Genomic DNA, 13,179 nt, shown 5'->3' with positions numbered 1-13,179 from the left:
TCAACACAGTTACCATACGGCAACACAGCTACCATAGCTCAACACTGTTACCATAGCTCAACACAGTTACCATAGTTCAACACCACTACCATAGCTCAACACTGTTACCATAGCGCAACACAGTTACAATAGCTCAACACAGCTACCATAGCTCAACACCACTACCATAGCTCAACACTGTTACCATAGCGCAACACAGTTACAATAGCTCAACACAGCTACCATAGCTTAACACTGCTACCATAGCTCAACCTCATTCAACACAGCTACCATAGCTCAACCTCATTCAACACAGCTACCMTACCGCAAACACAGTTACCATAGCTCAACACCACTACCCCAACCTCATTCATCGCTTTGCACTCCGTGGGATTCGGAGACAACCAATKAATTAATGAAGGAAYGCAGCAGGTAGTGGGAGGAGCATGTGGCAATAGGTGGCTCATGCAGTTAGTTCCAGGCATAGCTCATTGGACATGCATGACAGAGCTCTTCCACTCTTATCTGTGGCAAATCCTTACACCACTTACTGATATAATGAGTATCTGAAGCACCTACGGTAGCTAAGGAAGGTCCTTCAAATTGCCCTCGTCAAGTCCTATATCCTGGTTTACTCATCTAAAACAGCGGACTATGGCTAACATTTGCGCAATGAAATGGCAATGAGAAATAACCTTGACATTAGAAATAAACAGGAAGGCATCCTATATAATCAAATGCAAATACTGCCTCTCATCACATGCATCACACAGTTTACTAAACCCATGTTGAACAATAGTCTCCTTATAATCAGTGGTGTGGAATCTACTCTAAAAATATAGTTTACCAAGCTACCAATTACTTCATACTGGAAGAAGTTAAGTTACATTAAAGCTCCTCTTAAAGTGGCAATCAGCAGTTGAAACAATAACAAAGCTGAGGGATAGGGCTGGAAAAGTCGAACCACTCTCAAATTCATAAACAGAGCTATGTATGCAAGGACTGACCACGATATCCAAATGATAGTTTTAACCCTGTTTTGAGGCTATATAGTGTTTACATTTACTTTGTTTACAAACATTGAAAACAAGCTTATATGTTGGTTCTAATGGGGTACGACAKTTGAACTAAGCTCATGAGGCATTTATAAATGATATTTTTCAGGAATCAATGGGCTATATGTCATTAATTTAGAAGCCCGAAAATGGAAGAAGCTAGTGCAGATTGCTACTGCAGATTGCTACTGCAGATTACTACTGCAGATTGCTACTGCAGATTGTTACTGCAGATTGTTACTGCAGATTACTACTGCAGATTACTACTGCAGATTGTTACTGCAGATTGCTACTGCAGATTGCTACTGCCGATTGCTACTGCCGATTGCTACTGCAGATTGCTACTGCAGATTACTACTGCAGATTGCTACTGCAGATTGCTACTGCAGATTGCTACTGCCAGATTTCAAGATGCTGTACTCAGATTTGTTACTCAGATTTACTGCAGATTGCTAAGTGGAGATTGTTCTGCAGTTCGCTACTGCAGATTGTTACTGCAGATTGCACTGCAGATTGTTTCGATTACTATGGCAGATTGGCTACTGCGATCAGAGTTCTTATGTTACTGGCCGATTGTTAGTCCTTACTGCGATGTAACTGCAGATTGCTACTCACGTGTAGCCAATTGCTACTGCAGATGCTATGGCGAGGATTGGTCAGTTACTACTGCAGATTGTTCTGCACATTACTACTGCAGATTGTTATGCACGATTGCTACTGCAGCATTGTCGCAGATTGCTACTCGCAGATTGCTACGCAGATTGCTACTGCGATTACTACGCATGCTAGCAGATGTCTACTCAGATGCTATGCATGCTAGATTGTTATGCCAGATTGTACTCGCAAGATACTACTGCAAGATTGCTATTCGCAGATTGCCCGTTTAAGAACATAGCTTTCTGCAATAAAGTCAGCTTTGAACATTGTAGTTCAACCACCTCCAACTACTTAATCAATTTCTAAAATCTTGAACGTCATAGACTACAAATTGCAAAAACAGATCACTCTGGAAGTCAGATGTTAACCAATGCTGTAATGGTGCTAATTTGAACAATATTTCAAATGAGCAATAAATGCAGGTCTCTATGAAGATTTTTTTTTGTTGTCTGCCCTACTTTAGCTGCATATTTTATTTAATTTTTGCAAAACAATGAGTGTGTAGTTCCTAGTATTTAGCTACAAACATACATGGCAACAAAGTAATTAACTACTGAAAAACGCTCTAACAAGCTAAATTTAGGTCACACTCAACCAAGCTACTTGCAACAATGGAGTTAAATTACTAGTTGACACATGTAGTTCATACTCCCCAACACTGCTTATATGTACTTGTAAGGACCGTTTTCAATTAGCCTGGCTTTTCTGCTGATGAAATGTTGCTCCACTGTATTATCTTAAACAGGTGACTAACGTGTGTGTGTGGTTGTGGTGTGTGTGTGTGTGTGTGATGTGGTTGTGTGTGTGTGATGTGTGTGTGTGTGTGTGTTGTGTGTGTTGTGTGTGTGGTGTGTGTGTGTGTGTGTGTGTGTGTGTTTGTGTGTGTGCTGGTGTACAGTAAAAATACTTAGCGTTTTTTGGGGGGTATCTGTACTTTACTATTTATATGTTTGACTACTTCTACTTCACTAAATTCCTAAAGAAAATATTGTACTTTTTACTCCATGCATTTTCTCTGACACCGAAAAGTACTCGTTACATTGTCGAATGCGTAGCAGGACAGGAAAATTGTCAAATTCATACTTATCAAGAGGACATCCCTGGTCATCCCTACTGCCTCTGATCTGGCGGACTCACTAAACACAAATGCTTGGTTTGTAAATTATGTCTGACTATTGGAGATACTTACAGATATTTTTTACTTACAGAGTAATTTTCTATTAATGTATCTTTGCTTTTACTCAAGTATGACAACTGGGTACTTTTTCAACCACTTTGTGTGCATGTGTTTGTGTGCGTGCGTGCGTCTGTATGTGTGTGTGTGTGTGCGCTTGCGTGCGTCTGTTCATCCGTGTGTGTGTGTGTATGTGTGTGTTGTAGGGGAGAGGCTGCCCCTGCTGGTGAGCAGGACAGCTCCTGGGCTGGGGAACGTCACAGTAGACTGGGCCATTCAAGGACCCCGCGTTGGCAGGACCTTCACACCCACCTCAGGACTACTATTCTTCACTGGGGTAAATTAAACTGACCAAGTTGCTTCCTCTGTTTCACATGGTTTACATGCCATGCACAGTACAAGGTTTATTCGGGTGTATACAATACGAGCATATTGTCATTCACACAGGGAACACTGGACACCACCATAGTCCTCCAGCTGCTTGAAGACTCAAAACCTGAGGAGAAGGAGCTGTACAGGGTGATCCTGTCCAACGTCCGCACATATGGTGAATCACCTTCTCTGTCCTCTTCCCATCAAAGTACTGAACAGGCACATTTCAAAATATTTCCTATTATGTACTTGGATCTCTGTTTATGTTACTTCTATTTCACCATTGCGAGTCAGTTAAGAGCACTTTTTTATTTACAGTGACAGCCTGGCAATGACTCTGCAGCATTGATCAGCAATATAGGTTACCATAGCAAAGAGTTAAGTCTGTATGAGCCCCTAAGGCTGGGGATGAGTTTGACTACTGTTTGTATAGATAGTTTCTGTCAGGCTGGGGATGAGTTTGAGGGTTTGTATTGATAGTTTCTGTCATGCTGGGGATGAGTTTGACTAGGGTTTGTATTGATAGTTTCTGTCAGGCTGGGATGAGTTTGACATAGGTTTGTATAGATAGTTTCTGTCAGGCTGGGATGAGTTTGACTACTGTTTGTATAGATCGTTTCTGTCAGGCTGGGTATGAGTTGACTAGGGTTTGTATTGATAGTTTCTGTCAGGCTGGGGCTGAGTTTGACTAGGGTTGTATTGATAGTATCCGTCAGTTATTGTGTTCTCCTTGTCCCCCAGGTGTTCTGGTAACGGGTCACGGAGCGCTGGATGACCAGGGGCGCGAGGCGGTGGTTACCGTGGAGACCAGTGATGGGCCGTTTGGGATGCTTAGCATCGCCCCGTCCTCCCTCAGTCTGACCACGGAGGAGCGCGACGGCACCCTCAATGTCTTCATCAACAGAGAGTTTGGGGCTTCAGGTCAGTCTGGGACCTCAACGTCTTCATCAACAGAGAATTTTTGGCTTCAGGTCGGTYGTGGATAGGGACTTGGGACTAGTGGCGACAGTTAGTTATCCCTGAGCAGGAAAAGTTCCAGTTCTTAATGATGGGAAARGTTCAGACTATACTGTACATTTGATACATTTTCTCAAAACAACATCRGACTTTTTGCCACTTAGGCTGCGCTTACTCAGGCAGCCAAATTCGTAAACCCAATTTTTGGCAAAAATATATCTGATTTGTCAAAAGACCAATTGGTGGMAAAATATCAGAATTGGGCTGCCTGTGTAAATGCAGTTTTGTTCACACATCTGTTATCKTATTTCATGTGATCTCATTGAAAAAGTAGTAATGTACAGTACCAGTCAAAAGTTTGGAYACACCYASTCAATAAAGGGTTTTTCTTTATTTTTACTGTTTTCTACATTGTAGAATAATAGTGAAGACATCAAAACTATGAAATAAAACATATGGAATCATGTAGTAACCAAAAACGTGTTCAACAAATCAAAATATATTTTTGATTTTTGATTCTTCAAAGAAGCCACCCTTTGCTTCGATGACACTCTTGGCATTCTCTCAACCAGCTATAGCTGGAATGGTTTTCCAACAGTCTTGAAGGAGTTCCCACATATGCTGAGCACTTGTTGGCTGCTTTTCCTTCACTCTGCTGTCCAACTCATCCCATCTCAATTGGGTTGAGGTCAGGTGATTGTGGAGGCCAGGTCATCTGATGCAGCACTCCATCACTCTCCTTCTTAGTCAAATAGCCCTTACACAGCCTGGAGGTGTGTTGGGTCATTGTCCTGTTGAAAAACAGATTATAGTCCCACTAAGTGCAAACCAGATGGGATGGCATATCGCTGCAGAATGCTGTGGTAGCCAGACTGGTTAAATGTGCCTTGAATTCTAAATAAATCACAGACAGTGTCACTAGCAAAGCTCCCCCACACCATCACACCTCCTCCTCCATGSTTCACGGTGGGAACCACACATGCGGAGATAATCCRTTYACCTACTCTGCGTCTTACAAAGACACGGCGGTTGGAACCAAAAATCACAAATTTGGACTCATCAGACTAAAGGACMGATTTCCACYGGTCTAATGTCTATTGCTCGTGTTTCTTGGCCCAAGCAAGTCTYTTCTTATGATTGGTGTCCTTTAGTAGTGGTTTCTTTGCAGAAATTCGAACATGAAGGCCTGATTCACATAATCTCCTCTAATCCTCTAAACAGTTGATGTTGAGATGTGTCTGTTACTTGAACTCTGTAAAGCATTTATTTGGGCAGCAATTTCTGAGTCTGGTAACTCTAATGAATTTATCCTCTGCAGCAGAGGTAACTCTGGGTCTTACTTTCCTGTGGTGGTCCTCATGAGAGCCAGTTTCAACATAGCTCTTGGTGGTTTTTGCGATTGCACTTGAAGAAACTTTCAAAGTTCTTGACATTTTCCACATTGACTGACCTTCGTGTTTTAAAGTAATGATGGACTGTTGTTTTCCTTTGCTTATTTGAGCTGTTCTTGCCATAATATGGACTTGGTCTTTTACCAAATAGGGCTATCTCCTGTATACCACCACTACCTTGTCACAACACAACTGATTGGCTCAAACGCATTAAGAAGGAAAGACATTCCACAAATAAATATTTAACAAGGCACAACTGTTAATTGAAATGCATTCCAGGTGACTACCTCATGAAGGGCTCGCGAGTGGTGCAGCGGTCTAAGACACTGCAGCTCAGTGCTTGAGGTGTCACTGCAGACACCCTGGTTCGATTCCAGGCTGTATCACAACCGGCCGTGATTGGGAGTCCCATAGGGTGGGGCACAATTGGCCCAGCGTYGTACCGGGTTTGGCCAGTGTAGGCCGTCATTGTAAATAAGAATTTGTTCTTAACTGAMTTCCCTAGATAAATAAAGGTTACAAGCTGGTTGAGAGAATGTCAAGCGTGTGCAAAGCTGTCATTAAGGCAAAGGGTGGCTACTTTGAAGAATCTCAAATATAACATATCATTTGGTTAACACTTTTTTGGTTACTACATTTGTATTTTTATTGATTTATTTTACCAGGTAAGTTGACTGAGAACACGTTCTCATTTACAGCAACGACCTGGGGAATAGTTACAGGGSAGAGGAGGGGGATGAAAGAGCCAATTGTAAACCGGGGATTATTAGGTGACCGTGATGGTTTGAGGGCCAGATTGGGAATTTACATGATTCCATATGTGTTATTTCATAGTTTTGATGTCTTCACTATTATTCCACAATGTAGAAAACAGTAAAAATCAAGAAAGACCGTGGAATGAGTAGGYGTGTCCAAACTTTTGACTGGTACTGTACGTGTTATCAGTTAAGTATTGTTGTTGTTGTGTTTCCAGGGGTAGTGAATATCAGCTATGAGACGGTCCGAGGATCCCTCCAGGACCTTTCCCAGGTGGAAGGGGGCGGGGCCCTGGCTGAACCAGGACAGGACTTCCTCTCTGTATCGGGCTCAGTGATCCTGCAAGATGGACAGATCTCTGTGGCCATCCCTGTCACCATACTGGATGTAAGACCACCACCAGGGCTGTGCTCAATGCCTTTTCAATTCAGTCAATTCAGCAAGTCAACTGAAATTCCTATACCAATATTCCTCAATGCCTCTCTATGTATTTTTAGGCAATTTAAATTGTTGTTAACCTACAGAATTGACTGAATTGAAGTGGAATTTAACCCAACTCTGGCCCACACAGGAAACGTCCTACACTTGGCTCTGTTGGTGCTCTGGAAGGCTTGTAGATGTGTATGCATTTCATTGGAGTTTTCATACGCTATAAATGTAGGCTATATGTCATACAAATTGTATACATTTATTTTYCCAGGATGACATCCCTGAGTTGGATGAATTTTTCCTGGTCAACGTAACGTCTGCAGTACTCATCACCACCCTCACACCCGGTCCTAAACTAGGTACGCTGGGTTTGGCATAGTCCCAAATGGACAACTATGTAAATCACAAAGCATTATAAATGTGCATTTTCCCACAGAGATCCTACAAATCACTTTTAGTTCTACATGTAATTCTATGGGTTTTCCAACTTTTCCCTTGTGCGTTCTGTTGTCTGCCATAATTTYATGAATGGGTAACTTAAGAAAATGATGAGTAGACAGAATACTAAACAGACTGGAGAGACACAGGCTCATCTGCCAGCACTCAGTGGCTACGCTTCTTATGATTGATATCTCCCTTGAGGGGCCGTTTGGGTCGAGCTGAAAAACGCTGTGTGGTGAGAAATGGGACAGCCAAACCAAATGCTTTAAATGGCCCTCATGCAGCCTGTGCCCAGAGTGACTGACAGACAGACAGAGACGGACAGAGAGACGGAGACGGACAGAGAGACGGAGACGGACAGAGAGACGGAGACGGACAGAGAGACGGAGACGGACAGAGAGACGGAGACACAGACAGACAGACAGACAGCACTACTAAGGACATTATAAATAAGTCAACACATACTTTGACTCTCAGCTGCATGTGAGAAGTGAATGTCCCTCATCTCCAGTTCTATTAGAATGGTTAACTRACAACTWCACGAAAATGATGTGCACACTTCAATGGGGCAKAGGCAGTGTGTTGTTGTGAATCTGGATGGTCAGATAGCTAGCAACAATGACAAKAAGTTTTATCTTGTTCTTGATACCATGTCTTGTTTTGAGGTGTTTTGTCCTGACTAATATGGCAAAACAAYCTCTAGCTAGCTAACCAACAACTGTAATGATGTATTTGAGAGACAACAGGTGCTCATTGTGCAAATTAATTTATGTTTTCAACAAACATTGGAGACTAAATATAGTTTACATGTTGTCAAACATCTAAGTCAACCGCGTCGGTTTTGTTGCTAAACATTCAACCCGTCTATGCAGCGTTTTTAGATGCTCTGGCCCAGCTTCAGGTCATAGTGTTCATGCTGAAGATAATGCTCGTTTTTGAATGATAATATTACTTGAACAAGACTTTAGAACATGAGGTACCCTTCCTATTGTAATGTTGCCTTTCCTCTTCAGATACACATGGTTTGGTGGCAGAAATCAGCATTGGTGCCAATGATGGAATTCGAGGTGTCATTGAATGGACAAATACTAAGTAAGTGGCTCCGGCTTTCATTGTCATKTGTGTCTTACCTCTACAACATGTAGTCTGGTTCTGAAAGCACTACACTCAGAGACACTCTCTCTACTCTGTATAATTCACCCTCCCACTGACACTGTTGCTTGTTTGGGAAAAGCCCACACTGGTCCCCTCCTTCAGTAGGATGTCTGTTTTTCTGTCCCCTTTCATGACTGTCAATTAATAAATCACCCAAGTGACTAAAACACAGGGATCCTTATTCTCATTTACATGTACATTTTAGTCATTTACTGAGGCAGACGTTCTTATCCAGAGAGACTTACAATTAGTGCATTCAACCTCAGGTGGCAGACACTTCTGATGTTTGGCTGTGTGTTTTTCCTTGTAGCTTTGAGGTGAATGAGACCATGGGTATGCTGAACCTGGTGGTCTACAGGAGCTCAGCGACCTACGGAAACGTGTCACTCTTCTTCTACACTCAGAACCTGGAAGGTCAGCTGGGTCTGGACTACAATGCCACACCATCGGTGAGGCCACGCCCCTAACACACTAAACCGCCAATCAGAATTCTTAAATTATGTAGGGCCAGGGGCGTGCTCAGCAAGACACAATGTTATGGAACGTTCAGATAAAAAATATGCTATGTAGAACAAACATGCCTCTCTGACGTACACTGTATTCGTGTTATTTCCATCTTCAGCGTTCGACAACTTTTGGCTATTGAACATGGCCCAKGAGTTTTYCCTGACCAGGTGATCTGACCTGGGAAAACTCTGGKCCCCAACAATGAGACTAAACACATCATGCTCTATTGTGAGTTCATACAGTACCTTTTGTTTGTTCTTCAGATGCTCCACTTCGCTGATGGCGAGAGGCATCAGTTTGTTGAGGTGCAGATCATTGATGACGTCATCCCAGAGGGAGCTGAAAGGTTCCAGCTCATTCTGGCTAATCCATCATCTGGGCTAAAGCTGGGAGCCAATACCACAGGTGGGATGTGCTGGAAGCCTGTAGCATCATGCACATTCACTAAACCTGTTTTCAGTGGTGGAAAAAGTACCCAATTGTCATATTTCAGTAAAAGTAAAGATACCTTAATAGTAAAAGTGAAAGTCACCCAATAAAATACTACTTGAGTAAAAGTCTAAAAGTATTTGGTTTAAATATGCTTAAGTATTAAAAGTAAATGTAATTTCTCAAATATACTTAAGTATCAAAAGTAAAAGTATACATATTTTCAGATTCCTTATGTAAAGCAAACCAGACGGCACCATTTCCTTGTTTTTTTTTTTACGGATAGCCAGGAGCACACTCCAACACTCTGACACGTTATAAATGAAGCATTTGTGTTTAGTGAGTCCACCAGATCAGAGGCAAAAGGGATGGCCAGGGATGTTCTCTTGATAAATGCATGAATTTGACARTTTTCCTGTTCTGCTAAGCATTAAAAATGTAACGAGTACTTTTGGGTGTCAGGGAAAATGTATGGAGTAAAAAGTACATTATTTTCTTTAGAAGTAAAGTAAAAGTTGTCAAAAATATAAATAGTAAAGTACAGATACCCACAGAAAAATGCTTAAGTCGTACTTTAAAGTATTTTTACGTAAGTACTTTACACCACTTCCTGTTTTATATTGTGTTGAAGGTACTTTTTGTAAAGTCTACGTCAGTGTTTCCCAACTCTAGTCCTCCAGTACCCCCAACAGTACACATTTTTGTTGTTGCTCCGGACAAACATACCTGATTCAACTTGTCAGGCCCTCAATAAGTTGAATCAGGTATTTTCGTCTGGGGCTACAACAATGTGTGCTGTGGGGGGAACTGGAGGACTGGAGTTGGGAAACACTGACGTAGACTTTACAAAAAGTACCTTCAACACAATATAAAACAGGAAGTGGTGTAAATATGTGAAATATGACATACTCTCTGGTGAAAACTGCTCTCCCTTTCTCCCCTGTCGCCTGTAGYAACGGTGAACATCTTGGCCAGCGACGATGGCCACGGTGTCATATCCTTCAACAGCAGCCAGCCCTTCCTGCTGAGGGAGCCCACGTCSCTGTCCGGGCTGGGGGAGAGCGTTGCCACCCTGTACGTTGTGCGTGACCCACCCCAGGGCACCTTCGGCACCGTCACTGTCCAGTTCACCATTACAAACGCCAACGGAACACTGGCCCAGGACGACCTCATACCCTGGCAGGGCTTTGTGGTGCTGGAGGACGGAGTCAAGGTCAAGGTCAGTGGGATCAAAGCAAAACATTTCAGCGGCCCCTCTCTTGACAGCTGAGAGGAAAACATCAATGTTTAAGTTTTAGAGCAATTCTACACATTTTGCCATGGTSCGGAGAAAATATTTAGCAATTTTACAGCTACTTTTCTGCAATTATACACATTTTGTGGAGAGAAATGTTTTTAAAATGATATCTGAGTGAGAGTGACTAACAAAATCAACTTTTTAGCTGACATGGGCTAATTGAGTGACTGACATAACAAGAGAAASATTTCAAATATTGCACCTTGTGTATTCTACTATTCTAACTTTCAACWGYAAGTTGAGAAGCCGACTGGATTCCAAAACATTTTTATTTTATGGAAATTGATCCGTGGACCTACAAAAATCCGCCAGTTGCCCATCCCTGGTATAGATACAGGAGAACTCATTGAACGGATTGAATAGATTGAAGATATATATTGGATAATTGATTGAATAAATTGAAGATATATATTGGATAATTGATTGAAAAGATTGAAGATATATATTGGATAATTAAATGAATTGATTGAATATATATATTGGATAATTAAATGAATAAATTGAATATATATATTGGATAATTGATTGAAAAGATTGAAGATATATATTTGATAATTGATTGAAGAAATTGAAGAAAAATATTGGATAATTGATTGAAGATATATATATTGGATAATTGATTAAAGATATACAGTATATTAAGATATACAGTATAATTGATTGTAGATATATATTGGATAATTGATTGAAAAGATTGAATATATGTATTGGATAATTGAGATAATTGATATAAAGGCAAGAGGAGTGTTATTTGGAGAATATCAAAGGCTGTTAGATATAGAAATCTTCTCTTGATGTGTTTCAGTACCTTGGAAGCACAGAGGTCAGGGAGGCTATAAAGCCCTTTATATTCTCATCTCTGACGTGTTGATGATCTCTGACGTGTTGATGATCTCTGACATGCTGATGATCTCTGACGTGTTGATGATCTCTGACGTGCTGATGATCTCTGACGTGTTGATGATCTCTGACGTGTTGATGATCTCTGACGTGTTGATGATCTCTGACGTGATGATGTTCTCTGACGTTGATGTTCTCTGACGTGTTGATGTTCTCTGACGTGTTGGTTGATGATTTCTGACGTGTTGGTTGATGATTTCTGACGTGTTGGTTGATGATCTCTGACGTGTTGGTTGATGATTTCTGACGTGTTGGTTGATGATCTCTGACGTGTTCGTTGATGTTCTCTGACGTGTTGGTTGATGTTCTCTGACATGTTGGTTGATGTTCTCTGATGTGTTGGTTGATGATCTCTGACGTGTTGGTTGATGATCTCTGACGTGTTGGTTGATGATCTCTGACGTGTTGGTTGATGATCTCTGACGTGTTGGTTGATGTTCTCTGACGTGTTGGTTGATGTTCTCTGACGTGTTGGTTGATGTTCTCTGACGTGTTGACGTTGTAGACTTTGGAGATCTGGGCAGTTCTGGACGCTGAGCCTGAGGTGAACGAGACATTCACGGTGACCCTGTCCAGTCCAACTGGAGGGGCGCGGCTTGGAGACACACTCTACACAGGCATCACTGTGCTGCAAAACTCCGCCCCTCTGGGCCTCTTCCGCATCGCCTCCTCCCTCAACAGGTGAGCGAACACTGGATCACACTCACACGCACATGCGCATACATGCAATCACACGTACAAACATGCACACACGCACACACACACTAACGCTCACACACACACACGCTCACACACGTCACACATGTACATCTATCTCTGCAGGACTGATAGCTCTGTGGTGGGGAAGGAGGGCGGTAGGACCGTGTTCTTGACTGTGTCCCGCAGTAAAGGTCTGGAGGCAGCGGTCAGTGTGGAGTGGGATACTCAGTCGGACACAGCTGTTGCCGTGGGTAAGATGGGCTAGGAACTTCATTTCTGCACTCAGTTAATGTCATATGCCCTCAGTACAAAATATAGTGGTCATTTCATTTCCAGGTCTGTATTCATATGTTCACCATGATATACAATGATTATACTAGTACATTTTCAGAGGGGAGYCTTCCAGTGATGGCAGTGTATCAGATCTTCTCAGAGACCCCCACCTCAGGCTGGTGTTCCCTGGCTGGTGGAGCCTCTCCTCTGGCCATGAGGCTAGACAGGCCCTCAACTGGAGGCTCCAACCAGACCCACGCCACTCTTTACAGGTGGCAGGGGGTGTTGGTGCCTATACAGGTAATCTAGTGATGTATCTAAACTCTATCCTATAGCCCAATTCCATATCGACCCCTAGACCCTACACCCTAAGCAGGTGGAGATCGGAGAGGATGTGGCAGCAATAAGTAATATGGTAATTAGCTAAGCAATATGCTGCATATTTTCCTCAAGGCRAAGCAAAAATATCCATCTTGACCCCTGATAGGCTAAGCAATTATCTCYATCTTGACCTCTGATAGGCTAAGCAAAAAGCTCCATATTGACCTCTGATAGAACTTATTGCATAGCTTATCTTGGCCACTTATAGGCTTAGCTATAAGCTCCACCTTGGCCTCTGCTAGGCTAAACTACATGGGTACAATAGTTGAACTACATACAGTGCTTTCAGAAAGTATTCATATCCCTTGACTTTTCTCCCCCGTCTAT

General features: G+C 42.3%; 1 protein-coding gene across 1 annotated transcript in view; it reads left to right on the top strand.

Moving 5' to 3' along the window:
• Positions 1-13,179, top strand: part of LOC111973957 (adhesion G-protein coupled receptor V1-like) — a 248,282-nt gene that overhangs the window by 85,318 nt on the left and 149,785 nt on the right. The window contains 12 exon segments of the mRNA XM_070446866.1: positions 3,072-3,202; positions 3,313-3,412; positions 3,979-4,158; positions 6,559-6,728; positions 7,042-7,129; positions 8,225-8,303; positions 8,677-8,815; positions 9,137-9,278; positions 10,256-10,521; positions 12,005-12,180; positions 12,322-12,449; positions 12,590-12,771. Coding sequence (XP_070302967.1) covers positions 3,072-3,202; positions 3,313-3,412; positions 3,979-4,158; positions 6,559-6,728; positions 7,042-7,129; positions 8,225-8,303; positions 8,677-8,815; positions 9,137-9,278; positions 10,256-10,521; positions 12,005-12,180; positions 12,322-12,449; positions 12,590-12,771 — 1,781 coding nt within the window.

This window comes from Salvelinus sp. IW2-2015, linkage group LG15 (assembly GCF_002910315.2).
Source record: "Salvelinus sp. IW2-2015 linkage group LG15, ASM291031v2, whole genome shotgun sequence".
Taxonomy (NCBI): Eukaryota; Metazoa; Chordata; class Actinopteri; order Salmoniformes; family Salmonidae; genus Salvelinus; species Salvelinus sp. IW2-2015.
The sequence above is the reverse complement of the archived record's forward strand: the minus strand, read 5'-3'. Positions and strand labels throughout refer to the sequence as shown.